At 34.1% G+C, this 24,245-nt stretch overlaps 5 protein-coding genes across 9 annotated transcripts; 2 read left to right on the top strand and 3 right to left on the bottom strand.

The window, feature by feature from the left end:
* Positions 1 to 244: 244 nt before the first annotated feature.
* On the bottom strand, positions 245 to 6,002 carry LOC123200296 (cation/H(+) antiporter 27-like). Its single transcript, XM_044615434.1, has 3 exons — positions 5,919 to 6,002; positions 1,413 to 2,417; positions 245 to 1,336 (listed from the first exon to the last, which is right to left on the bottom strand). The coding sequence occupies exons 1-3, from the start codon at positions 6,000 to 6,002 to the stop codon at positions 245 to 247; spliced, it is 2,181 nt and encodes a 726-aa protein (XP_044471369.1).
* Positions 5,875 to 9,424, top strand: LOC123200485 (zinc finger BED domain-containing protein DAYSLEEPER-like). 2 transcript variants are annotated; one of them, XM_044615683.1, is made up of 4 exons: positions 5,875 to 6,172; positions 7,983 to 8,531; positions 8,631 to 9,060; positions 9,205 to 9,424. In XM_044615683.1, exons 2-3 carry the CDS (start codon positions 7,986 to 7,988, stop codon positions 9,045 to 9,047), a joined length of 963 nt encoding a protein of 320 aa, XP_044471618.1. In that variant the 5' UTR covers positions 5,875 to 6,172; positions 7,983 to 7,985; the 3' UTR covers positions 9,048 to 9,060; positions 9,205 to 9,424. The 2 variants fall into 2 exon arrangements, with proteins under 2 accessions (XP_044471618.1, XP_044471617.1); XM_044615682.1 differs by having other exon boundaries at positions 5,877 to 6,172; positions 8,631 to 9,029.
* A 38-nt stretch (positions 9,425 to 9,462) lies between these two features.
* On the top strand, positions 9,463 to 15,022 carry LOC123200483 (uncharacterized RING finger protein C4G3.12c-like). Of its 3 annotated transcripts, XM_044615680.1 has the most exons (7): positions 11,050 to 11,187; positions 11,725 to 11,898; positions 12,045 to 13,007; positions 13,441 to 13,611; positions 14,183 to 14,328; positions 14,525 to 14,635; positions 14,760 to 15,022. In XM_044615680.1, the coding sequence occupies exons 2-7, from the start codon at positions 11,827 to 11,829 to the stop codon at positions 14,833 to 14,835; spliced, it is 1,539 nt and encodes a 512-aa protein (XP_044471615.1). In that variant the 5' UTR covers positions 11,050 to 11,187; positions 11,725 to 11,826; the 3' UTR covers positions 14,836 to 15,022. The 3 variants fall into 3 exon arrangements, with proteins under 3 accessions (XP_044471614.1, XP_044471615.1, XP_044471616.1); XM_044615679.1 differs by lacking the exon at positions 11,725 to 11,898 and having other exon boundaries at positions 9,463 to 11,187; XM_044615681.1 differs by lacking the exon at positions 11,050 to 11,187 and having other exon boundaries at positions 11,261 to 11,931.
* A 430-nt stretch (positions 15,023 to 15,452) lies between these two features.
* On the bottom strand, positions 15,453 to 18,251 carry LOC123200482. The gene is made up of 5 exons (XM_044615678.1): positions 17,674 to 18,251; positions 16,638 to 17,459; positions 16,427 to 16,506; positions 16,232 to 16,303; positions 15,453 to 16,046 (listed from the first exon to the last, which is right to left on the bottom strand). Exons 1-5 carry the CDS (start codon positions 17,998 to 18,000, stop codon positions 15,671 to 15,673), a joined length of 1,677 nt encoding a protein of 558 aa, XP_044471613.1. The 5' UTR covers positions 18,001 to 18,251; the 3' UTR covers positions 15,453 to 15,670.
* A 973-nt stretch (positions 18,252 to 19,224) lies between these two features.
* LOC123200003 (probable E3 ubiquitin-protein ligase RHY1A) lies at positions 19,225 to 20,617 on the bottom strand. 2 transcript variants are annotated; one of them, XM_044615073.1, is made up of 4 exons: positions 20,299 to 20,617; positions 19,957 to 20,189; positions 19,753 to 19,871; positions 19,225 to 19,667 (listed from the first exon to the last, which is right to left on the bottom strand). In XM_044615073.1, exons 2-4 carry the CDS (start codon positions 20,131 to 20,133, stop codon positions 19,358 to 19,360), a joined length of 606 nt encoding a protein of 201 aa, XP_044471008.1. In that variant the 5' UTR covers positions 20,134 to 20,189; positions 20,299 to 20,617; the 3' UTR covers positions 19,225 to 19,357. The 2 variants fall into 2 exon arrangements, with proteins under 2 accessions (XP_044471008.1, XP_044471007.1); XM_044615072.1 differs by having other exon boundaries at positions 19,957 to 20,616.
* Positions 20,618 to 24,245: the final 3,628 nt, after the last annotated feature.

Here is a 24,245-nt window from a genome sequence, read left to right as displayed (position 1 = left end):
GGAAATCAGTTGCACCCAATCATTGTCTATATTAGATATGAAGCTTCAAGCCAATGGAATAGTAGTGATGATGTGATGTGATCAGACTTCTTTCATTGATATTCAACTAAACAATCTTATCTATGGAGTTGTGTTATTTGGCACTCAAAATCAGAGCCATAGAAGGATTATATTGCATGATATATTACACTAATTGTGTACTAAAGCTAACTAATTGATCATCCATCTATCTTCATCTTCATCTTCAACTAAATATTTTTTGCTGTTGTATCGACATGACTGACGCCTCTAATTCTGAAGACACCAGAAAATCTCCAACCAAACCCATCTCCTTAATCTCCCTTTTCTCCATCAATCCTACCAACACTTGTGAATTACCATCATGTCTTCTTCCTACCAAAATAAGCTCAAATGGCTTCCCAATAGAATGAATACTCTTTGCTGTCTCGCATCCATCTGTCACGTTCATCTCTATGTATTCAACATTCTTCTTGTTCATATTCCTTCTTCTAAATTCATTTATCATATCTAAATCTTGATTTTCTTGTATCAAGACACTAACAATAGATTGTTTAATTGGAATAAATTTAATCACTCTAAGAATAATGTTAGGGTTCTTCGCCATGCGTGAACCATATGCCAAAGCCTCACGATCATCAGGCCCTCCGAAAAATAATACACACACATTCAGCTCCAATTTTCGTGTGAAAATGGGCAGGATGTTTCCGAAAATCCCACGATCGAATAAGAGACCAACTGAACATGGAGCCATTCTCAGGATATTGCTTATCACTCTCTTCATGAAAGGGTGATTTGTTATCTTGAATGGGATGATTATCAATGAAGTATTCTTTCGAAACGCCATGGAACAAATATCGTCGTGCATTGAAGCGTAGGAAGAAATAGCTGTGTAGAACTGGACTGTCATGAAGCCTCTATTTTGTCTTTCGTAATTGTAGAAAGAACTGATGATGGGACCGATTTTGTTTGGTTTATCATCAGAAGTTGTTGTTAGCTTGTCAATATTATAATGTGGGATGATAAGAGGCATGGAGAGTCCAATGTATTCTTCCAGGTTCATAACGCAGATGCCCACAGGATTTCTTGGGGGATTGGAGGCTTGAAGAATATTGAGAATTGTTGGGACATTATCTAGCTCATGAATGCATACAAGGAAGCGAAGTTCAGATTGGCGTACATAATTTTGGATGGTCAGGTCTTTGTAGGCTGCATATCTTCTTGAAGAATCACTAATAACTCTTACTAATGGAACCACAATAGTAGACTGCAACATTGCTGTCACTACCATGATTCCATAGCATTCTGCTGAAATTACCTGCAAAAGAAGAGAAATTTAGAAGGTTTGCTAAGCTTTATAGCTAGAAAATTGTGTTGGACAATCAAATTAGTACCTTGCGATGCTTTGCCCGTGTGAAAAGTTGAATGTCATAGATGCCTCGGCAGTTGAGAAGTAGGCCAAGGGAAAGAGCATCCATTATAGGAATTCTGAAATAGAGGGAAGGGATTATGATGACAATAAGCTTGACCAACGTAGACACAAAGATAAGAAACTCCACAACCAAGAGAGAAGTAAGTCTTATAGAAAACAAATTGATTCGCCTGCCAGTATTTATTATGAAACAAGGCGTGAACACTACCCAAACAAAGTAATGAATTTTATCTACTAAAAGAGGTCCAAGTGGAGGTCTCACTGGGATACTCAGTCCCAAAATTAAGGGTCCAAGAATGCTGTGTTGTCCTGTAAATTCCCCAAAAAGAGCACACCCAAGCACCATTGTGGTGATGGCTAAAACATGGACAGACTTCAAGGGTTTTCCTTCTGGGGTTTGCTCCATCATCCGATATATCGATGGTCTTATAGCGAAAACGATGATGGTCACCATGACTAGAGAGCTCACATTCCTCCACAAGGTGGTATGCTTAGGAACATCAGCTGTCTCATCAATGGCGAAAGTGATTAATTCTGGGAGAAACCAGCTGAGTAAGTTGCTGATAAATGAAGAAGAGAGAGCGACACGGCCTAGGTCTGAGTTGAGGAGCTTGAGGTCAGTCAAAAGGGCAAAAATTACATGAAACGAAGTGGTGCATTCAACTGCAGCAATTGCTAAAAGAGAACGGCGAAGGTCTGACTCCAGATAGAACAAATTATCTAAGAAGAAACAAATAGCGATGGTTACTATAAGCGGAAGAAGGTAAGATGCAATCCCTATAAAAATGGCCAATCTCCCTGATCTCTTAAAAATAGCCTTGTCAATCCGAGCAGTGAGAGTGAAAAACATAAAAATGAATCCCGTGGCCTCGAACACTGTCAAAACGATTGTCGCCTTCAATGGAAATATTTTCCTGCTAAATTTTTTACTCTGCTCCAGAAAGGAGGGACCGATGGCGATTCCAGCCTATTGCGCATGCAAACGTAGCAACCTAAACAGCGTCAGTACGTAACATCATATACACATTACACATATCAAAATTCAAGCATGAAGAGGAGTTTCATATATATATATATATATATATATAGAAAATTGTAAGAGGTCGAGAGCTTACAAGCATTTGTGAAACAAAAGTAACTTGACCTAGAGGCTTGAGGAGAAACTGGAAAAATAATGTAAACAAAGTGATTAAAGTGATGGGAACAAGAAGAACGAAATGTGTCCTTACATCTCCGACGAGCTGAGTACTTTTCTTCATACTCGTCAATGTTTCACAAAGAAAAGTTGCATTTTGTTGCCATGAAGAAGCCATTATTGTTGGTTCTGGCAGATAATGGTGAGCAATAGGATAGGAGGAGAGAAATATGAAAATTCGAAAATGAAGATGAATTGAGTATGGGATTTTGGATTAGGAGAGGAGAGCAATAAGCGGCAGCCGAATTATTTCCATAAATGTGAATTATTTGAGCCAACAATTTCGACTGTGGTTCTGTGGCTTGGACGACCTTATAAATAATTTTGTTAATTAGCAAAAATGAAGCCGATATTAATGCTCCCTCCCACACTATACTTTTTATTCTAAGTTGACAAAAGTCCTCTCAACTCCCATTTCATGGATAATTTGATTATTATTGTATAAGTGTAATCCATTGATAATTTTATTATTAACTATGAAAATATTGATTAATAGATTCATAAAACCCAAATTTTTTATGCTAAAAATCAGTATTAGTGTGGATTGCTTAGAGCTGAAACACACACATACAAAAAGTTGACACCAAGAAATTGCCATATTAACTCTACCTCACCAACACATACCCACCTTCAAAACCAATAATTGCCCAACTACAATTGTATAATATAAAGATTTCAATCATATAATAAAAATAATTTAGCAAAATTATGTCACAATCTTACATGCACTAATTATGTAATGTTCTGGTATTAAATTGCACTTCAACGGTTTGTTTTTTAATTTTACAATTCAAAATATATATTTTAATAATTTAAAAAGGTCAAACGACTATTTCCCACCAAGTTTTAGTAGAATTTCAAAAATATACCTACGATAATTTAAAAACCTAAATATTTATCTATTGACTAATTTCTATTAGAATTTTTTGTTAGAGGCAAAACTAAAATCATTATTTTGCCACTAAACCCTAAACCCTAAAAATGTGTATCATTTCTTCTTTTAGTTTAGAAAACTAACTATTTTTCCTTATGATTAAACTTTGAAAAACTATAATTTCCCCTCTAGTGTTTCAATTTTTTAGGTGATTTGTTGGAATCTAATTCGACAGAGAAGAAATGTCCTTTATCGATGAATCTTGACGACAAAGCATTGATGCTTCTCGATGACGAAGCGTCGTCCAAATCTAGATGACACTTCATCATCTAGAAGCGTCGATTTGGTTGACGAAAGATGTTTTTTCTCTGTCAAATCCTTTGTCAACGTTTCTTCTTCATGGAGGTCAGATCCGTTGAGCCACCAGATTTTGGTGGATCACCTAAAAAGTTGAAATCTTAGGAGGGAAATTATAATTTTTGAAAGTTTAATCATGTAAAAAATTTGTTAGTTTTCTAAACTAAGAAAAAAAAAAAGATATAAATTTTTAGGATTTTTGGGGTTAGTAGTAAAATAACGATTTTACCCTTACCTCTGATAAAAGTTAATTTATGAGTAAGTATTTGAGTTTTTAAAACTATTCCAAGTGTGTTTTTAAAATTTGATTAAAAGTTGAGTAGAAAATAGTCCTTTGGCCATTGAAAAATTCACAAACTTATTTAACTAATATTCTTTTCTTATTTTCAAACAATGTTACATTCATCTCTTATGTAAAACTTAATATCTTTATAGAAGTTGTCCCACCATTATTGAAAAATAATTTGTAAAGTGACTTTGAGTATTTGTAATATGGTCTAATAATTCAATTCAATTTCAAGATATCATCTACTTTAAAAATACAATTCGGCACAAAACCCCCTAATGAGACATCAACATGTATGCACATATTTATCCCATTATTAATTTATAAATTTTCTAATAGGCCAAATGACTATGTCCGACCTAAGTTCTGATTCAATTCCAACCTTTCACTTGCTTGTTATAGAAAATCCAAACTTTCATTAATAGATTAGTAAAATTAGCAAAAATAAATAACTTCAAAAGCAAAATCGTTATTTAATTAGTAATATATTAAAAATAATAAAATATTTCCATTTTCCCTTAGGTTTAGAAAACTGTCATTTCCTCTTGATAAAACTTTAAAATCTTACATATCCTCTTAAGGTTTCTTTCTCTATTTTTCCGACGTCAGAACCTATCATCTTCTTTACTGGAGACTGATGACCTTCTTTCTCCTGTCAAATCTCATTCGTGAAAACAAAAGAAGTCGCCCTAATGATACAAACATGCGCTCGAAGGGAGTTGACCTTCGATTTGATGGAAATCCCTTATGATACAAAGAATCACCCCTTGATTCATCGAAATCTAAGTTAAAATTGAATCAAAATTGAAGTCGACAGTCACCCTTCGTCAAAGTTGAATCAACATTTCTCCGTTAGATTCTCTACCTTTCACCTTTGGCTTGCGTTTCTCTACCAATGTTTCTTTATCAATTTCACCCTTTGTTTCCAACAAAGGCAGTTGGAGTGGAGAAAGAAGTTGTTGGCAACTATGACTCTATTTTGAGTAAACCTTAGCAGGGGGATAATGTAACTTTTGAAAACTTAAAATAGAAATAAATGGTTAGTTTTTAAAACTAAAAAAAAAAGTGAAATAAAATTTTATTTTTTTAATATTATTAGTTAAATGGTAATTATACTAATTTTATTGATTTTAATGACTTAAAAGGTAAGTATTTAAATTTTTAACACTTAGTGGGTGAGAGAGTGTCTATTTGAATGGACTAGACCTTGGGTAGGAATAAGTCTTTCGGCCTTTCTAATAAGTGTTTTTTAGAATGTTTTGGGTGACTCCAGGGTAGGGCTGGATTCGAGCCGAGCTGGCTCGAGCTCGAAATCGAGTTCAACTCGAACGAGCCCGAAACGAGCCAGGTATTAACAAGCCCGAACCTGATATCGAGCTTTAAGTTTCAGAGGAATCGAGCTCGAGCTCGAATACGAGCTGGATGCGAGCAGCTCGCTATGGCTCGCGAGCCAATGCTCGTTATAGATCTCGAGCCAGTGGCTCGTTTGGATCGCGAGCCAATGGCTCGTTTGGATCGCGAGCTACTGGCTCGTTGTGGATCGCGAGCCACTGGCTCGTTACGTGTCACGAGCCAATGGCTCGTTATGGCTCGCGAGCTGAGTCCCTTGACTTGGCTCGCGAGCCAATTCTTATTTAACCAAAAGGCAAACGGTGCCGTTTTTTGGTTAAAATAAGAATTCCCTTCCCTTTAAACATATTTATTATTTTTCCAGCCAGCCTAGTCACTCTTGCTTGCGTTCCAGAGACTTCCATACGCATAAAAACTCTCCTCCAACCAAACTCCAAGCTGCAGTTCCAGTTCCAGTTCCAGACCAAACCAAAGTCCAGCCCTCCGCCATCTGAAAGTTCCGACCTGCAGCTGCTCTCCAGTTCTGTCGACAGACGTTTCTGAAGCGATTCTATTCAAGTCTTCTGACGTCACGTGCCAATCGCAGATTCTAGCGATCGAGAGTTCTACAACGACAATTTTGACGGCGACGGCGACGTGGACGACACAAATATATTTCAGGTTTGTGTTTTTCCATTTTTTCACTTTCAATTTTGTAATTTTTGCTTTAAATTGATTGAACCCTAACTTTGGAATTAGGGTTTCTGAATTGGGGGTTTTTAATTTTTTAATTTTTAATATAAAATTTATTCGTCAAGCAGATTGAAATGCGTTGTTCAAACTTGATTAAACTTGCCGTCAAACTTGCAGAAGTACTCGTTGTTGTTTTTTTTTTGCTGTTTTTTTTGCTTTAAATATAGTTTTTTTTGCTTTAAATATAGCAAATACCTTGATTCAACCCTACCAAATGCAGAAGGTATTAAGTGAGGTCTCACACATGCGCACACACATATATATAAAATTATTGGACAACACCAAGTTTCAAGTCGCTTCATCCTTAAATTTTGATCTGCCAAGATTGTTATAATACTAGATATACAAATAGTGAGTGGATAGCATTAGGCTTCATAACTAGATACATTATTGATAAATTATTAAATATTAATGATAATTTAATTATTTTATTATTATTTTCTTTGATTTTCTTTATTTTTCTCTTTTTTGTCTTTCTTTCTTTTTTCGCCTATTTCATTGGTCTTCAAACTCATAATAGAGGTTTGATGTTTTATTTTAACATGATAATGGAGGAATGAATAGATAACCACATCCATTAAAAGAGCACATTTAGAACATCACAAGGAAAAATTTACTCAGATGCCAAACAATGCTAATAGTTTGTGTGGCTAGCAATCAAAAGAATTAAGGGTTTCTTGAATAGAGGTGGCTTCAAGTTGATTTGGCTTAAAGGAAGTCAAACTGGAATTTAACTACCGTATTAAGTTAGGCTTAAATGGACTTTGTTCTATATTGTAGTTTGGGATGAACTTAGGCCTTTTGAAGGTAGATCCAATTCTACCCTCAAATTAGATAAAGTTAGAAGAATAATTGTTTAGACCCACCCTTAAATATCAGAAAATTAAAGATAAATGATATCCATTTTTAATTGTAAACAAGTTTGGGTAAAAATTTAAAGATATGTTATTAGACCCACCTTCAAATGGATCTGAAATTAAAATTAATAAGTATATTTGGTGCAAAATAAAACTCTAAACTTAGTGTGGAATTGAACTAGTCTGTCATCCAAACATTGCATTAAAAACCTAAAGCTCAAATCAGATTTCAGTTCCAGAGATAGGGTTTTAGTCTTTCAAAAAATGGTGTAATGTTTAAATATATTATTTTAATATAATTTATTTATCAATATACATTGAAACAGGTGGATACTTAATTTGTACCATCAAGTTTTGATTTAATGATTATATATGAAGTTATAAAACTTGAAAAGTGACTACTTATTAGATAAATTTAATCAATCTTTTTATAAACCCACACATTTAATTTGTATTAGAATTGTGATTAAACTCTAAATTTCTATGAAATATTTTTTTGGTAAATTGTGACTGATGTAAACATTTTTTATTATATTATATCTAAGTTGATCATATAGATTCTCTTGATTTTTTTTTTTTGCTCTATTTATATTGAAGAGGTTTCACACATAAAAAAAAATACTTATGTTATTGTATTGTTTTCTTTTATATTATTTTCTTTACGCAATGTTTGGTGGTTTTTTTTTTTTAAGTTTTCACTAGTTAATTAGTAAAACAATGGTGGAGTCATGGAGATAAAGTGTTAATTGCTTAAACTGGAATTATGATTATTCCTTTTAGCTTGTGTTGTTACTGAAAATATGTTCATGTATCTAACTAGGTTGTGTTTTTAAATTTTTATTTAAATTGTATCTAACCGTTGGCATGTGATTGTGATGTAGAATATGACATCAAGAAGAGTAGAACCCTCTGGAGCAAGTCGAGCTTCATCTCAAGCATCGACTGCAAGCACAATGGCTCCCTCAGTATGTGCATCTGTTAAGAGAAAATCGGTGCAAATTGAAGCACCAATTGATGATGTGGATATTGATTTGGCTGCAATAGGAGATTTTGATGTCTCAGCTTCAAGTGAAGAAGCTGAAGCAATTGAACGTCCTGAAAGCCAAATGGAAGCACCACCTCCTGTTATTCCATCTACTAAGAGGAGGAAAACATCAGTTGTTTGGGAGTGTTATCCCGAAGATAAGTTTGTTACTATTGGCGATGCTACATTTGCAGTTTGCAAGTATTGCCAAAAAAAGCTGAAATTACAAAAGACCAAGGCTACTTCCCATTTGACACGACATATGGGTCAATGTGTCGAAAGGAAGAAAGCAATGGGGAAAGACTTGGTCGTGGGGGGACAAACAGTTTTGGGTTTTGAGCGTTCAACCTCAGGGGTGCCTACGCCAACTGTGGTGAAAACAAAGACTACTTATGAGCATCCCAAGGTTAGTTTGAGTTTAATTATTAACGTATATTATTACTATAGAATTGTTATGAAATTAATTGTATTAACTAATACAATGATTATGGTATTGGTGTTTCAGGTTCGAGAGGCCTTAGCCCATATGGTGATGATATCTGAATTGCCATTTAATTTTGTCGAGCACCCCGACTTTATTAATTTTTGTCACGTTCTGCAACCTTTTTATGAAAAAGTTGGAAGAAAGCAAGTAAAAGCTGATTGCTTTAGGGTTTATCAAACAGAGCGTGACAGATTGAAGAAGGTTTTTGAGGAGACAAGAAGGATTAGTATTACTACTGATCTTTGGAAGTCAGATCATCAAAGTATTGAGTACATGGTACTCACAGCGCATTGGGTGGACCAGTCGTGGTCCTTAAATAAACAAATTATAAATTTTGTGCACCTACCTCCACCTAGGAGAGGAATAGACATTGCAGCAGCAATATTTGACTGTCTAAAGGGGTGGGGGATTGAACATAAGGTAAAATCAAATTTGTAACTTTGAAGCAATGGTAAGAGATATATTACTAACGAAGAGCATTAGACATTTTTGTATGTTTAGAAGTGATTTGCAGTTTAAGTTGGCTATCAGCCCTTTTTTGTTCTATTATCATTGTCAAGTATTGGTGTCACTAATTATTGGGGTTTGTTTGCAGTTCCTCGGAACTTCAGATTGTTAGAGGAACTTGAACGTGGAGAAAAAGGTATTGGAGATGGTACCGTCAGCTATGGGATGGATGATGGAGATGACATTTACATGCGCTCCTGGACTGGCACTGTCATCGGTCCTCACAATGTAATTGCATCTTCATTTGATTGATAAATTATGTATGTTATATAGACGTTCTATCAGTTGAAACCATACAGTTGTGTGCACACTGGCATAGATATTAAAAGCAGTGAACTTCTTATTGATGCAGCAAGTATTAACTTCTGTTTATGACCTAAGTAGGCAGGGGATATAATTTCTGACTGATTTATGTATTAATTATCAACCTTAAGCCCACAATGTCTCGTGCTCTTGGGATTTGCTGGGGTGAAGGGTTGTGATCAACGAAGTTCATGTTACTATTGATTGAAATTCACTTTTGCTTTTTTTTTTTCTCAAATTCAGTTTTCTGTATTCTTGTGGGAAATCTAGAACTAAGTTTCAAGGTTTTTATAAATGGTGGATTGGGGTAGAACTGGTGTGGACTTTTAGTTGTACTGCACAAAAACACCTACACATGAATGAAAGAATGAGGAAATTTGAGGTCAGTGTGTACAGTCAACTTGTTCAATGAAAAGATTATCAGATAGTAAGTTTTTGAATTTATGTCTGTCTGTATTGGTTTTGGATGAAGTGTACTAGATTCTTTGCTACTGATTGACATTTGTTCAGCATTACTTATTACTATCACTTGGAAATGTGGGATTCATTTTGTGAATGATTTTAAGATATGACGTTTTTAACGTAAATTTTATGGGGTTTTTGTTAGATAATAATTGGACAATCCATTTCTAAATTTTATTACTTAACAAATAACTTACTACTTGAAATACGAATCCAATCAGAAAGAAAAAAGTCAAACTACAAGAGCAAAAAAAAAATTCATTTTATTTAGATTTTCAGACTCATTCATTGTTTACAACCAGTTTAGAAAGATTTTAGAATGATCTTAGATTCATAAATAATATAGATTTAAAGATACTGTCATATAATTTGGTTATCAAATGATTATCACTGATGCCACATGGAAAGTATGGTGAGGATTTAACTTCAGATAAGGAAACGAATGAATCTTATAATCATTTCTTGAACTATATTTTGGTTTCTTTGTTGGTATTATCTTTAGGTGGGTGAGAACATGTGCTTGCATCTATGTTATCGGCAAAGGACCTAGTTTTATCCTCAGTATAAATTCATGACTGAAATTATGTCACATGTTGTAGGTAGGAGTTGATTATATTTAATCTTGGAATTATTTTGTATTGACAATATTTTATTAATTTGGATATTACATTGAATCTATTAAGTTTCGGGTTGACATGAAAGTATAAATATTATGTGGTCCTTACTTACCCTTTGAATCTTTGAGTTTCAGATTGATGCTTTGTAAGCTCAGCTCGCAAGCTCGTTATGAAGCTCAGCTCGTTAGCTCGTTATTGAGCTCGGCTCGTTAGCTCGTTATGTAGCTCGGCTCATCAGCTCGTTTATAAGCTCGATGGCTCGGCTCGTTATGCATTAGCGATCCTAGATCGATTATCGGCTCGATATTGGCTCGTTCAACAGACTCGCGAACGGCTCGCGAACAGATCGCGAGCCAGCGAGCTCGAATACGAGCTGCATTTTCGTGCAGCTCGGCGAGCTCGAGCCACTGCTCGGCTCGAGTGAACAGTAACCGAGCTGAAACCGAGTTTCTCTGTGTTCGGGCTCGGCTCGGCTCGGCTCGGCTCGAATCCAGCCCTACTCCAAGGAGCACGCAAACCCAACCGAAATTTGATTGGAAATTTCAAAGTCTTTCTTTTCTCTCACTCAAATGGGTTCGGGCAACAGTAGACTCCGGTCGGGTCATTCTCTTCCCCGGGTCAGTTGCCGATCAAAATTACTCTCGTCTCTCCTGTGCGGTGGCTCCTCCACTCGCGCTGCTCCCATCGAGGTGCCTTTTACGTTATTGTATTTATCGTCATCATCATAATCGTCGAATTCTTATTGTGTGTTTTTTTTTTCAGCTTATTTTTTTATGTATGGTTATGCTCGATGATCGGTTTGTGTTGAGATTAGTTTCTCATTCTGTATTCTTAAGCTTATTTGATCAGTTTGGAATCTACCCATTTTAAAAGTATTTGACTTTGGGGTTGTTTGTGTTGTTTTGGTGCCGAGGATAATTTTATTGTAAATTTTATTACTGAATTTTGATAATATTAAAGCTCATTTGAACCATCTGTTGATATGTTTTATGTGTAAATCAACGGTTTGGATGTCATTTCATTTGTAAGAGAAACGGTTTGGAATGATGATTTGGTTGATTTGAAGATGAAATTTGTACAGTCTTGATGTTAGGTTTGTTGTACAGTAAATTTTGTTGGTGTGTGAAGTTTTGAAGTAAGTTCTATGCATGTTTCGTTTGATTGGGACTTTAAGCTTCTTTACTTTGAGTTGACGCTGCAATTTGGGTGCTTTTTTATGCGCACAGGCCTCTTTAGCTTTTAAATGCGATGTTAGCTTACCAATGGAATATCAGAACTGTTGAAATTGTTTTGAAGTTCCGGAAGAGCTATGAAGACAATTGAGCATCATGGCCTTTCACTTGTATAGGAATCAACCGTGGAACCTACATGGTTCTCATTTCGGCAACAATAGCCAACTGGTCTTAATAAGTTTTACAGCTTAACTGTTTTTCGTAGGTTTTTTTTGCCATTAATTATATTTAATGCATTGTTCTATCACGATTTTTTTTGCTTGGTAATTCTAGTATGAAGTAAAGAGACTCATATATTGATTTTTCCCTTCTAGATGGAGGAGTATTCCAATGTATATCTGGTGAGTTCAGCAGAACAGTGTCCTCCCTTCACTGACGTGGTCCAAAATCTCCCTAGTGGTTCTTTGATTAGCAGCCTGAGTACTGAAACTGGACCCTCATCTGGAAGCGACATTGCAGCGAGTGGATATAATTCTGCCAAAGATGGTAGAAGAAATGTTGAGACTAGTAATCGTGGAAAATGTTCAGCTCATAGTAAGGAGTTAATTTGTCCTCATCTGGTAAGTGCTAATTCTAGTCATGATGAATCTTATAGGTATAGAAGTAGTACTACAGCTAGTACTTCATTTATAGAACAAGAAACTTCAGACCTTGTCTCTATAAATGATTCAGCTAACCAGAATGCAGTCAATGCTATTGATAATTCAGAAAAGGGTGTACCTCCAATCTTTCCTGGGCCAAGTAGTTCATCTTCTCAAACACTTGGGGATTCTTTCTCTGATGGGGTGTCTGCTGAGAATCATGCAAGTGAAATAACAACTGCACATAATTCTTCTGTTTCTCATGTCCCTGCATTACCCATAACTTTTCAGTCACAAGCAGATGAATCTATTAGAGGGGCATTGCCTGCTGGTTTAGGATTTCTTGTGTCTAATAGGGAACAAAGCCGGCTTGATGGAAGTGTGTTGCATGTGGATGTTGTTAGTATCTCTTCCAACATTTTGTCTAGTGGCAGTGCTGATGCCAGTAACCATGAGGCCAGAAGGAATAGTAGGAGATTGTTTTGGGATTCATTTTCAAGGCGTAGTTCTAGGAGGCTTATTGACTCTTCAGCCGTTGTTTTCTCTGCGGATGATGTTGGTGATCTAGGATCTCATAACAGATGGCTCCTTGACTTTAGTGGTGACTTCTTCGATGATGGTGTAAGAGGTGATTCAGGTTACTTAGGCAGTAGAATTCTCAGCTGGAATGAACAAAGACGACATTCAAGATCTGAGGTAATCTCCTGAGTGTTTCAGTTTTAGAATATTTTACTTTCATTTCTGCACCCAACTTGCGCTGAATAATGAAAATCAGCTAAATGATTTGTTGGTTGGGCCTATTCAGTCTGTGGGCTGTGGCATGCAGCAATATAACTATAACTTATTTTAAAAAGAAAAAATATATCCTTCTCGTTATAGATCTCTAGTAATCCTCTGATTGTATTTATTGCAAGTGTATTTTAACATCATTTTAGTGTCTATGCTTCACTTTGGTTTACGCTGTCAATTTAGTAGTTAATGGAATGATGGGTTCTGTTCAGTTTTCCTTCATATTGTTTTATCTTCCTCGCACTATGTTGTTGATTTACTAGAAAATGGGGGAATGGAAGCTAATAATAAAAAAAATTTCATTTTTTCCTCTCTAATAATCTGATGTATTGTTTCGCAGACTTGGGAAAGACTTCGCTCTGGCTATGATGAGAATGGTCAGCAAACTAGAATCTGCCCATCTGGTATCCATCCTGATGGTTCGTGCCCATGTGAGTCATTTGTTATGAGTGATGAGTCTCATTCTCATGCAATATCTCGAATAGTCATGCTTGCTGAAGCTCTATTTGAGGTGAATTCCATAACCAGTTGGATGTGTTTCAGCCAACTGAATAATCTATGTTATCAGATCAAGTGTATTTCTTTGTTATTTTTTTTGGATCAATTCTGCTTTTATATGAATCTGGCATGTATATGAGTGATTGGCTGGACTGCTGGTGACAAATAGGTGGGCCAACTTAGACTAATGTTGACAGGCCTTGAAATAAAGAGCATGTATATGCGGACCTTATCTCAACATTTTTTTTAATTATTGGTTTCCTTTCAGATTCAGTTTTTTTTTTTTTTTCCTGATTTCTGCTTAGTTGTATTTTGTTCTACTAGAGGGAGTGTCATCATTTTTCTCTTATCAAAGGTGCCTGTAACTGGACGATAAAAGCAAATATATTTCTATGTTATTTTATCTCTAAAGGACCAATAATTCCTGGGCATAAGAGATGAGTGGCTTCACATATCTTTCTTAATCATGGGCTAAGTTTTATTTTCGTTAATCTTTCTCTGTTGTTTGTTCATTATAATTTTATAATAATAATACTAAACAAATAACTGAATTTCTTAGCTATATATAAATGTGATATTTGCAGGTCCTGGATGAAATTCATCACCATCCTGTATCACTTTCTCTTTCTATGGTCTCGCTTCCTGCCCCAGAATCAGTTGTTGACTCATTCCCTCTCAAAAATCACAAGAAGGCAGACAAAGCTGGGGGTGGAGGGGAAGATGTTGAACAGTAAGTTTCTGTAGTCATTTACCTTTTAGAATGAAATGAAGTCTATATATTTAGCTCAAATGAAATAAAATTTGAACTGAATGTGTGTTTGTCATGGATGAGTAAAACTTGCTAATGATTCTTCTGCTTTATAGCTATGGATGATTATTCGTTTGATAAGAGTTTATTATTTTAACCAATCACTTCTGTTTGTTAGATGTTACATTTGCCTTGCTGAATATGAGGAAGGGGACAAAATACGAGTTCTTCCTTGTCACCATGAATATCACATGTCTTGTGTTGATAAATGGCGAAAAGAGATACACAGGTACCATTTTCATCAAGCTCATTTTACATATGTTGCCACTTCTTTTCCTCATGATTCCCGCAAGCAAGCTTTTTTTTCTTTACTAATGGTTCTTCATCATCTCCCTCTCTCTTGGCGCTTACAGGGTATGTCCACTTTGTCGAGGAGATGTTTGTCAGGTTGCCACCACATCATGTAACACAGAAACTCCTAACATTTGACAGAAGTGTGAATATCAATGTAAATGGTGACAGGTTTTTTCCCTATTAATGTTGTATTACAGCAAATTTTATACTGTATCAAAATTTCTTGTTATGAAATTAAATATTCCCATCTTGAGGCATCTCCTCATGATTTAGCTCTGCAGAACTAAAGAAATGAAATTTTGCTGGCATAGCAATTCTTTCATCCTGCCTTTATATCATCTCTTTTGTGTAAGTAATAGAACTTATTTTTGAATCACAAACATGATGTTACTCAATGTTTTATGCATGCAGGATACCACTTACATATGTTTTTGAAAATCATACTCTTTTAGGCCAAGATGAACACAACTGGATATTTGCTTAATTGCTGATATCCTTTTTCTCAGACTCCAGGTTATTATTGTGCAATTAGCCATTGTAGTGAGAAATATATGGCTATGTAAAAGAATTCACAGGGACTCAGGATAGGGCTAACTCTTGAAGAAAATTTATTCTCTGGAGTTAGGTGCGAATAGAATAAGAAAAGTTGGTGGGAGAGAGTTAGTAGTCTTATTTATTATGTTTACTTTGTTCCCTTACGACTTTTGGGCAAAGAATGTTGGGTAAGGAGCACGGTTGAAAAGTGCAGTGACTTGATAATCATAAATCTCAATCAATCACCATTGCAAGAACATCATATTACAAAATGGATAGTGGTAAGGCCCTCTTAAGGGAAATATGAACATAGAAAACCGGGGTTTGAATTTCTCAAAACAACATATAATCCCCCACAATACTAGAGATCGCTGTTCTTACGTATAAGAGAAGCAAAAGCTTTTATGTGAGCATAATTACATTGCCCGCTTTTCAACTATTTCAGCAAAGAAGAGTCATGATTTGGTGTCCAGAATGGATTATGGCGTTCAGAAAAGGCTGATTCAGACCTTAGGTTGTGTACATTTTTCTCATTGCAATCCTGGAAGAAGGGATTCTTTACCAGGTCATTGGTGTTGTGATCATTGTTCCAAGAAGTAAATTTTTGTTTCATAACTTGAAATGAATGATCGTGGTGAGCAAAGAGATTTGGGTGACAATTTTCATCATCATCTTCAAATGTTGTCCATTGCATTGAGTTGCCATGCTTCTGTCCGGCAGCATTTCGCTTACTCTCCATTTCTCCAACGTGGTCCTTGAACTCTTTTTTAACCACGTCCAGTACACCATCACCATACCGATCACACCATGACCTTGAACATTTAAAAAGAACAACAAAACACAATTAAGAAGAGTGATCAGCTATAAAAAAACAAGGACCCTTTGGACTAGTACTAAAACTTCATTACATGTGTTCAAGTAGAGAATTGCATGATAAGTTTAGAGCTTTTGTTATATGCTCATAAGAAAAGAAGATACAGCTAGAGGCAGGCCTCACTTGGGGAAGAACTTTTTGAGGTCAGCTTTTCCAACAGGAAGCTTGGTGGAAATTGCTTCAATTTGATCATTCCTATAGAACCAATGTCATAAATAACATCAGCCAACCATGTTAGAATAGAAAACTAATTATGAATACATCAACCACACCAACACTGAACACTAATCAAATTACAGTTTCATCGAATATGCTTACGAGAATTTTAGATTGGGGTTTGTGGTGCTGAGTTCTGATTGAATTCGCAATAGCTCCTTCTTTATCTTGTCCCCTAAAACCTGCAAATAACAAAACAAGTGCACACAACATCAGTTCAGGGCTCTAAATTAGCTAACTTTTGTTAGATAAGATAATAGTTCTACGCAGCATTTAAGAAACTAGAGCCAATTGAATTGAATAACTTGTGGACCTTGTCAGTGAAGGGATCTGATGGAGCACCACTTGAATGCAACTTCTTAATATCTCTTGTGTTCGGTCCCTCTCCAATGGAACTTGAAACAAGCCTGCAGGATTCCAAATAAGCTTCTGAGTCTGATCTTTCATTGAGAGGCAGAGGCGCAGTCTCATCGTCTGAATCATTTCTCTTCCATTTCTTCAACCCCTCAAATGCCCATTGCTTTTTAGCTGATTTTAGTGCGCTCTCCTCAAACTCAACAACATTTTCACCTCCACCACGTCCTTCTTTTTGTTCTTTATGAAACAAAGTTCGAAAGGGTTTTCTCTTAGCTTTTTCAACACTGTTGCCACCATCTCTTACTTTGATGGCTGACTCATTTTGTAAACTTTCCTGAGGAAGAAGTGATTGTGTTTCACTTTCTTTATGCTTCAACTGGCTATCCCACAAAGGGTCTTCCTTGGAACACATCATATAATTCTTACTACAAGCAGAGAATTCTGATTCAATATAAAAAATGCTCTTCTCTTCTCTATTTTTTTTATGTGATGAAGCAAAGCTAAAGACTGAAACCGCTTCCTTCATTTGCTTCATTGCTGAGTTATTGTGCTTCAACTTATTTTTCATTTGTGAATTCTCCTTTTTCATTTGGCATTTCTCATCTTTCAAGTCGATGACAGACCATTGTTCTTCTGAGTTCTCTTTCCCATCTTTTGGATTCGAAACAATGACATCTCTAGCCTCAATCTCAGCTCCTTGTACCGCCAATCGCTGTAACAAAGGCCTTTTCGAGGAATGGTAGTCATCTACTGATATGCATTTTGCATAAAGCAGCTCCTACAATAGCAAATTAAACAAACACACAACTAACCATATTAAGCTCACTTGAACGCAATCAAAACATTAACCAATCAAGACTTATAAGCAACCAAATTAAGTTCAGTTCATGCAAATTCATGTTCTTATAGCATCTAGAATATCAAAACTTAACCAACGAACACTAACCAGCAAGCAAATTATTCAAATTCCTATAAAATTTAAAACCACTTACCTGCAAGAACACCAACTTATCTCTCAAAATAACAGCCCGTTCTTGTTCAGCGGGAGAAGCAATAAGGGTCTCAAGCAAACTAACTCTAAAAGCAGCAACTTCAGTTTCTTCAAGAATCCCCTCTTTGTGCAGACCCATCAAGTTCAAAATCTGGTGGTACGAGTCCTGCTGCCACTTCAGATGATCAGATTGAAGCTTCTCCAGCTTGTGATCCGCCTTTGGCAGCCACCGCCTCTTTTTGAATGAAAACGGCAGAATGGTCTTGCAAAGAGAAGTGATTGAGTCATGAAGAGAAGAGTAGTATGTGGGTGTATAATTGTACACCATTTCCTTAGAATTTTTTTGAGGTTCTGGCTCTGGATTCTTAAATTTTGGGGCTTTTTGAAAGAGGGTTTGACTGAATATTTTCGTCGTGAGTTTGCAGAGCTGTAAATTTGTGTAGTTTTTTTATGGAGAAGGCTTTTCGATTTGTATTGTATCGAAGAGAGTGTTCATGATGGTTTTCGGAGTTTTGAAATTTTGGTAAAATTAACGGTCACTTGAATATAGCCGTTGTGGACAGGGGTGAAAAAGCTTTACTAATACGTTACCGTTTTAATTGGACAGTCTGTCTATGCAATGACTTGTTGTTGTACCTTGAAAAAAACAATGAAAATCAATCTGATTAACACTTAATCCCTTAACTTTTGGTTAATTGTTGGGTCATCAATAATTGAATTAAGGATTAATAAATTATAAGAGATATTATTATTAAATTATAAAACTTTGGAAATGAATTTTTGGCGGGTGTTAAAATAATTGAAGTGGTTAGCAAAAATAAAAACACACAAATTACATGGTTATATGTGGAAAGATTCCTTGAAAAAAAAAAATAAATAAATAGGTCGGAAGAAAGAAAAAAAGGTATATATATTTTGGACATTGGATTCAAAAGTTATAGGTCCACTTCTAGAAAAAGTGTCTTTAGCAAGCATTATTAAAAATTCAAATGAAGGTGGGTGGGCAACTGGAAAAAATGGATAATGATCTCTCGTGCTATGAGAATCACTTCCTTCTCTTCTGCTAATCAAATGTCCTAGTCAAGTATGGAATAAGTGATAAATTAAAAAAAAAAAAAAAAAAGGGAGTGTGTTCAATTTAAGTTACTTGAATAAATTGAGTTCAAACAAGGGTACTTGAATTTAATTAAATCATCAAAAATTTATTAATAAATTTATCTTCATTGAAGATATTTTATCTGTTTTGATAATTTTTCTTTTTATTTATTTTTAGTGATTTTTCCTTTTCATATTTAATAATTTTTCGAAGGTTTCCTTATCGAATATATCAAAAGTAAAACAAGTTGAATTCATTTTCAAACTAACCAAACTCAACTCTTCCATCCCTATAAAAAATGGCACCTTCTTTACTTAACTTACCCATCATGTTGAGCTTCCATGAAAAAAAAAAGGTCACATATGATTTGTCTTAATTGGGTTTTATACCATTTCCAATACATGTCTTTCTAGTATACTAATAGAATCTTCAGATAAGACCATCCGAGAATATATGTTTCCAGGCGAAAAGCTTTGTTGAAAACATCAATTAGCTCCAGTTAATGCATCACATAATTAAAAGCAAAGCATCGATTACAAATCTTTCCACACCAACTACTCTATGGCAGAAGAAGAATTAATTAATTTGGTTAAGGTAATGGCGATGTCAAGATTTCCATTCTGCAACAAGGGCAATGAGCATTGGCATCTAGCCATGGAACCAAACACCTTCCATGGAACCTATGAGCACATGGAAGATGACCCAGAGTCTCACCCGTCTTGAACCTCTCCAAGCAAATTGCACACTCTTCTTGCTCTGAAGCCTTCCAACTTAACTTTGCCCAGCTGAACCTCTTTGACCCACTCCTGCTGCTGCTGCTGCTGCTGCTCTTTAATGTTCCAAATACTTCTGTATGCAACTCTCCTGACCTCAACCTCTCTTTCCCAGCACTCATTTGCCTGATCAAGTTCATACAACATCAGCACCTCATAATAAACCATCTCTCGGCTGCAATACAATATCGGATTAAGTAATTAAATTTACCTTTTGGACTCTGATGACTTCCTCTGAGTTCTCAATCTCTCATCTAATCTTTCTCTAGCTTCTCCAGCTGCTCCCCCTAGCTTCTCATCCTCGTATGCCTCACTCATTATGCTTCTTTGCTGTTTTTCTCATTCGTTTAAGTAATTAAATAATAAATCAAAAAGGGTTGTAACTATATATGTATATATGTACATACACACATACCCGGGAAGAGATCATAGAAGAACTATGGTGATGGGTTTCATGGTTGCTTGTATATAAACAAAAAGAAGATCTTCTTGACCAGCCATGAGCCGCCATACTTGGAGAATCAGAGCACCCTCCACTTTGATGAAACCTTCTTCTTCTTGCACACTCGACCCCAGGAAGCATACCAGCCATTGAAACACCAGTTCTTCTTCTTCTTCTTCTGATAATTACTCACAAAGAGGGAAAATCTGCAACAAGTGAAACCCTGATGACAGAAAGATTTAAAATGAAGATTCTGACTCATAAAACAAAGAGGAATCAAAGTAAAGCAAGCGGGAGACAGAAGCGGGTCCATGCCATCGGAGAAGATCGCTGTGAGAATCTCCACCAATCATTCATTCTTCATCTGCTCTGTCTGTATATTAAAATTTAACATAAAGTTTGATTATATAATTGAAGAAAGGAGAAGGAAGGTTCAAGGTCATTGTTGAAGAGGCAGCACGAAATCAATGAGCAGGGAAATTAAGCGGCGGTTGCGTGCAAGGAGAGCCACGTGAGTAACCTAATTTCATATATAAACCTCGTCTTTCACGTTACCGCAAAGACTGTTGTCTGGTTTCGATCAGATTTATTGGCTTTGTTTGGAATAAGAATCTGTGATTTTTTTTTTTATGCCAATGTTCCTCTCCTGGGGTAATTTCGATCTGAGTTAGTTAGTTTGAAATGAATTCATGATTCGGTTTAAATAATTCCAAACTGGAGTTTCAACTTAGTAACCCAATTAATAATCATTTTATTTATTTATTTATTTATTGATAATGCTCTAATAATATTATACACTAGCTTAAAAAAACTAAAACAGAATATTATGATTTTAATTTGAACACAAATTAGTTTTAAACTCAGTTAAACTTATATGGAATCCACCTAATGACCGTATAACACAAGGCACATGACAAGAACATGTTACTCAATTCTCACAGATGAAGTTTCCTTGAATCATACTAATTAATTAGGTGATTAACTGAGTAAATGCATGTATGACTATAATAATAAAATTATGAATTCAAATAATATTATGTATAAATAATATATATAATTTTAGATATAAATAAAGATACATTACCATATAATTAGATGCTGATTTATTTTTAATTTAAAACTATCAATTATAAAATGATATATTATTATTTGTATATAAAATTATACATATTTTTATGCTCATAATTTTAATGTTTTCCTAGTCAGATATCTTTGTAAAGATCATAGAATTCCACTAATTCGGTCAAATTAAGAATATAATCGATGAGGTATATATATAGATAATTGGGTTGGTAGATTTGGTTCAAATTTTTTAATAGAATGGAATCCTAATATGATCCCAATCATGTGACGCAAATAAAAGTAAGAATTATTAAATGAAAAAGGACAATGGGGCTGCAAAGCAAGGGATGGCTCAAAAACCATATATTAAATTCAATTTTGGGAAATAATATGTAGTTTAACCAGAAATGAAATACCCACAATCTCATATGGCCACATCAATCCCAACTAATATTTTATTATTGTGATTAAGAATTGACAAAATAGCTTGCGTACCTCGTCATTATATTTTTCCATATTCTAGACCAATGGATTCATATTAGTTTTGGGGCTTGGGCTTGGGCAATTTGATGGACTAAGTCTTTCTTAGCCCAATGAAGATTGCCAAAGTTGGATTGGCACCACGATGACTACCCCAAGTAACCTTTGGGTCCAATTTGTCTATTTGTATGATTCATTAGAGTGGACAAATGGGGCTCAGACCGAACCCGATTGGGCTCTGCCTTCTAATACAGGGCCTAAACTAGTCTTAGGACTAAGCCATATGTGAGAGCTTGATTCCGTGGGGGCGCTTTTTTTTTTTTTTTTTTAAATTTGATCATCGGTGAGAATAAAAAATACGTGCATAACTTGACACAATTTGAGCTCATTCACCCCCTCCCCAGGCCCGGGCTTCAGCCTAGGCTTTAGGCATGGATCCTAGTTACAGCTCATTAGATAATATTTATATTTTGTTAGTTTAAATTTTATATCAAAGATCTCCTGTTCTAACCTAATTTAAATTAGAATTATGTCAAAAATTTTAATATTAATCTAATATTTTAATATTCGAATTGATTTGACCTAACCCAAATTGATTCAAAATTATTTATTGTTTTTACTCTTCCAAGTGTTTCTATTGTTTTAATTTATTCACTGAATAATCTCAATCTATTATTAATAAACAATAAAACTATGTATACATATTTTTGATACATAATTTATATACACAGATGAAGTGTTATCATGTGATTAGATGTTTTTTATCATATGATGACACATATTTTAAAATTACCTAATTACATGATGACACATCACTGTGTACATGAATTATGTACTAAAAATAGGTATACATAGCATTGCTCATTAATAAAACACATAATATAATATTTTATTTTATTTATAAATGATCAAAAAATTACATACTAAAACATTTAAAACGTGTCAAAAATTTGACCAATCAAATCACATTCTTATGATTTAATAATAAAATAAAATATTCAAATATAAATAAAAATTAATATAAGTAATTACAATTATAAAAAAATATAACTATATAAAATCTATAAAAATTTCAACCATTGACTTTTAATATTTCTATAATTTATCAATAAAATTATACGTACACAATTTATGTGTACAGATAATATGTTATCATATGATTAGAAGAATTTAAATTAAAAATAAAATAACACTCAATCACATAGTAATATATCATTTATATACTCAAACTGTATATTAAAAATATATATACATAATATTATTCATAATTTATCTCTAATAAATTATATTAAAGTAATATTTATCTAAAATATTTGAATTAATTTATATCATGTCAGGGTATTATTAAATTATTATAATTTATAATTAATTTGTTGTCTAATTTAAAAATATCAAACACATATGTTGATTTGGGCAACTTTTTTGTGAAGTATTTTGAACATAACCTTATTTTCTAAATTAATGCAATTGGTATACATCTCTAGGGTATTTAGCAATATTATTTAAATAATTCCTTACAATTAATTAATAAATTCTTTAACAATTATCTGTTTTTATCGACATCTCTTGGGATTTAGGCAAATGCATAGATTATTTATAATTAATTAATTTTTTGTCTTTATAGAAACAGCTAATGAGTATTTAATAATAATATTCAAGATTCAATCTAGGTTAATTTATAGAAACATATGATAATTTCACATGATCTCAGTTATACGAATTGAAATTATATTTTATTAATTTTTTTCAATTAATTTAAAAATCTAAATTAATGTATCATTATTATAAAAATAAATTGAATTTTCTTATTTATTAGAAGTTTATAAATTTTCTATGCATGTTGTGCCTGTGTTTCAAAGACTTTTAAGTCATTGTAAATATCAAAAGTTTCTATAAATGCATGAAACTACTTGCATTATGAGTTAAAATTTGGAATTCCAAAACTCTATCATCTTATCAACCATTAACTAAGACTTGTGTGTTTGGAAGAAAGCCAAAAGACTTTTTCCCACCTAAGGTTTGATGTAATTCCACATTTTTATCCGTCAAATTTCAAAAACTCAAAGTTCTACTTATAAACTATTAAAATTAATAAAATCTATTAAATCTAAGTATAAAATTGATTCTTCTCGATGAATCATGCCAGGAAAAATGCCTTTTAAGTTGTCAGAGAGGGAGGGACTTCATCAAGAGGAATAGAGAATGTTGAAGAAGTTAGCCGTTCGTCAAAAAATTGTCTATGAAAATTTGAAACCTTAAGAAGAGAAATGCAACTTTTTTAAATTTCATCTTAAGAGAAAATTACTGATTTTTTGGGTTTTGGAGGAAAAATGATATAAATTTAAATATTTTTTAAAATACTGATTAAATGATAATTTTTACCATAGATTTAATAAAGTTTATTAATTTTAACAGTTAATAAATGAAATTTTGAATTTTTAAAAATTAATTGATGAGAGTTTAAAATTATATTATACCTTCGATGGGAATAAATCTTTCGGCCTCTGAAAGAATGTTATAAGGAAGCCCATCCTTTAATTTACTCAATGTATCTTTTTTCACCAACTATTAAGAAAATAAAAATATTTTTCCCTAATAATAATAATCAAAGCAACCATAGGGACAGTGCGTTAAGTTTGTGGAGAAAATACCATATTTCATCTTCTAAATAGAATTTGAAAATTATAGTTCCACCATCTTATTTTACTATATTTAAGACA

The sequence above is a fragment of the Mangifera indica genome, chromosome 17 (assembly GCF_011075055.1).
Source record: "Mangifera indica cultivar Alphonso chromosome 17, CATAS_Mindica_2.1, whole genome shotgun sequence".
NCBI lineage: Eukaryota > Viridiplantae > Streptophyta > Magnoliopsida > Sapindales > Anacardiaceae > Mangifera > Mangifera indica.
This window is presented reverse-complemented; position numbering and strand designations above follow the sequence as displayed.

Excerpts from the sequence above, each read along its gene's own strand:
- LOC123200296 (XM_044615434.1), bottom strand. The coding sequence starts at position 6,002 with ATGGCGGAGGGCTGGACTTTGGTTTGGTCTGGAACTGGAACTGGAACT. Across the intron at positions 2,418-5,918 it reads TTGGAGGAGAGTTTTTATGC|GCTGGAATCGCCATCGGTCC; the intron begins GTATGGAAGTCT and ends CATGCGCAATAG. Across the intron at positions 1,337-1,412 it reads CACGGGCAAAGCATCGCAAG|GTAATTTCAGCAGAATGCTA; the intron begins GTACTAATTTGA and ends CTTCTTTTGCAG.
- LOC123200485 (XM_044615682.1), top strand. The coding sequence starts at position 7,986 with ATGACATCAAGAAGAGTAGAACCCTCTGGAGCAAGTCGAGCTTCATCT. Across the intron at positions 8,532-8,630 it reads CTACTTATGAGCATCCCAAG|GTTCGAGAGGCCTTAGCCCA; the intron begins GTTAGTTTGAGT and ends TTGGTGTTTCAG. Across the intron at positions 9,030-9,204 it reads GGTGGGGGATTGAACATAAG|TTCCTCGGAACTTCAGATTG; the intron begins GTAAAATCAAAT and ends GTTTGTTTGCAG.
- LOC123200483 (XM_044615679.1), top strand. The coding sequence starts at position 11,068 with ATGGGTTCGGGCAACAGTAGACTCCGGTCGGGTCATTCTCTTCCCCGG. Across the intron at positions 14,329-14,524 it reads GGAGGGGAAGATGTTGAACA|ATGTTACATTTGCCTTGCTG; the intron begins GTAAGTTTCTGT and ends TCTGTTTGTTAG. Across the intron at positions 14,636-14,759 it reads TGGCGAAAAGAGATACACAG|GGTATGTCCACTTTGTCGAG; the intron begins GTACCATTTTCA and ends TGGCGCTTACAG.
- LOC123200482 (XM_044615678.1), bottom strand. The coding sequence starts at position 18,000 with ATGGTGTACAATTATACACCCACATACTACTCTTCTCTTCATGACTCA. Across the intron at positions 17,460-17,673 it reads ATAAGTTGGTGTTCTTGCAG|GAGCTGCTTTATGCAAAATG; the intron begins GTAAGTGGTTTT and ends TTGCTATTGTAG. Across the intron at positions 16,507-16,637 it reads CAGATCCCTTCACTGACAAG|GTTTTAGGGGACAAGATAAA; the intron begins GTCCACAAGTTA and ends TGTTATTTGCAG.
- LOC123200003 (XM_044615073.1), bottom strand. The coding sequence starts at position 20,133 with ATGGCTGGTATGCTTCCTGGGGTCGAGTGTGCAAGAAGAAGAAGGTTT. Across the intron at positions 19,872-19,956 it reads CTTCTATGATCTCTTCCCGG|CAAAGAAGCATAATGAGTGA; the intron begins GTATGTGTGTAT and ends TGAGAAAAACAG. Across the intron at positions 19,668-19,752 it reads AAGTCATCAGAGTCCAAAAG|GCAAATGAGTGCTGGGAAAG; the intron begins GTAAATTTAATT and ends GAACTTGATCAG.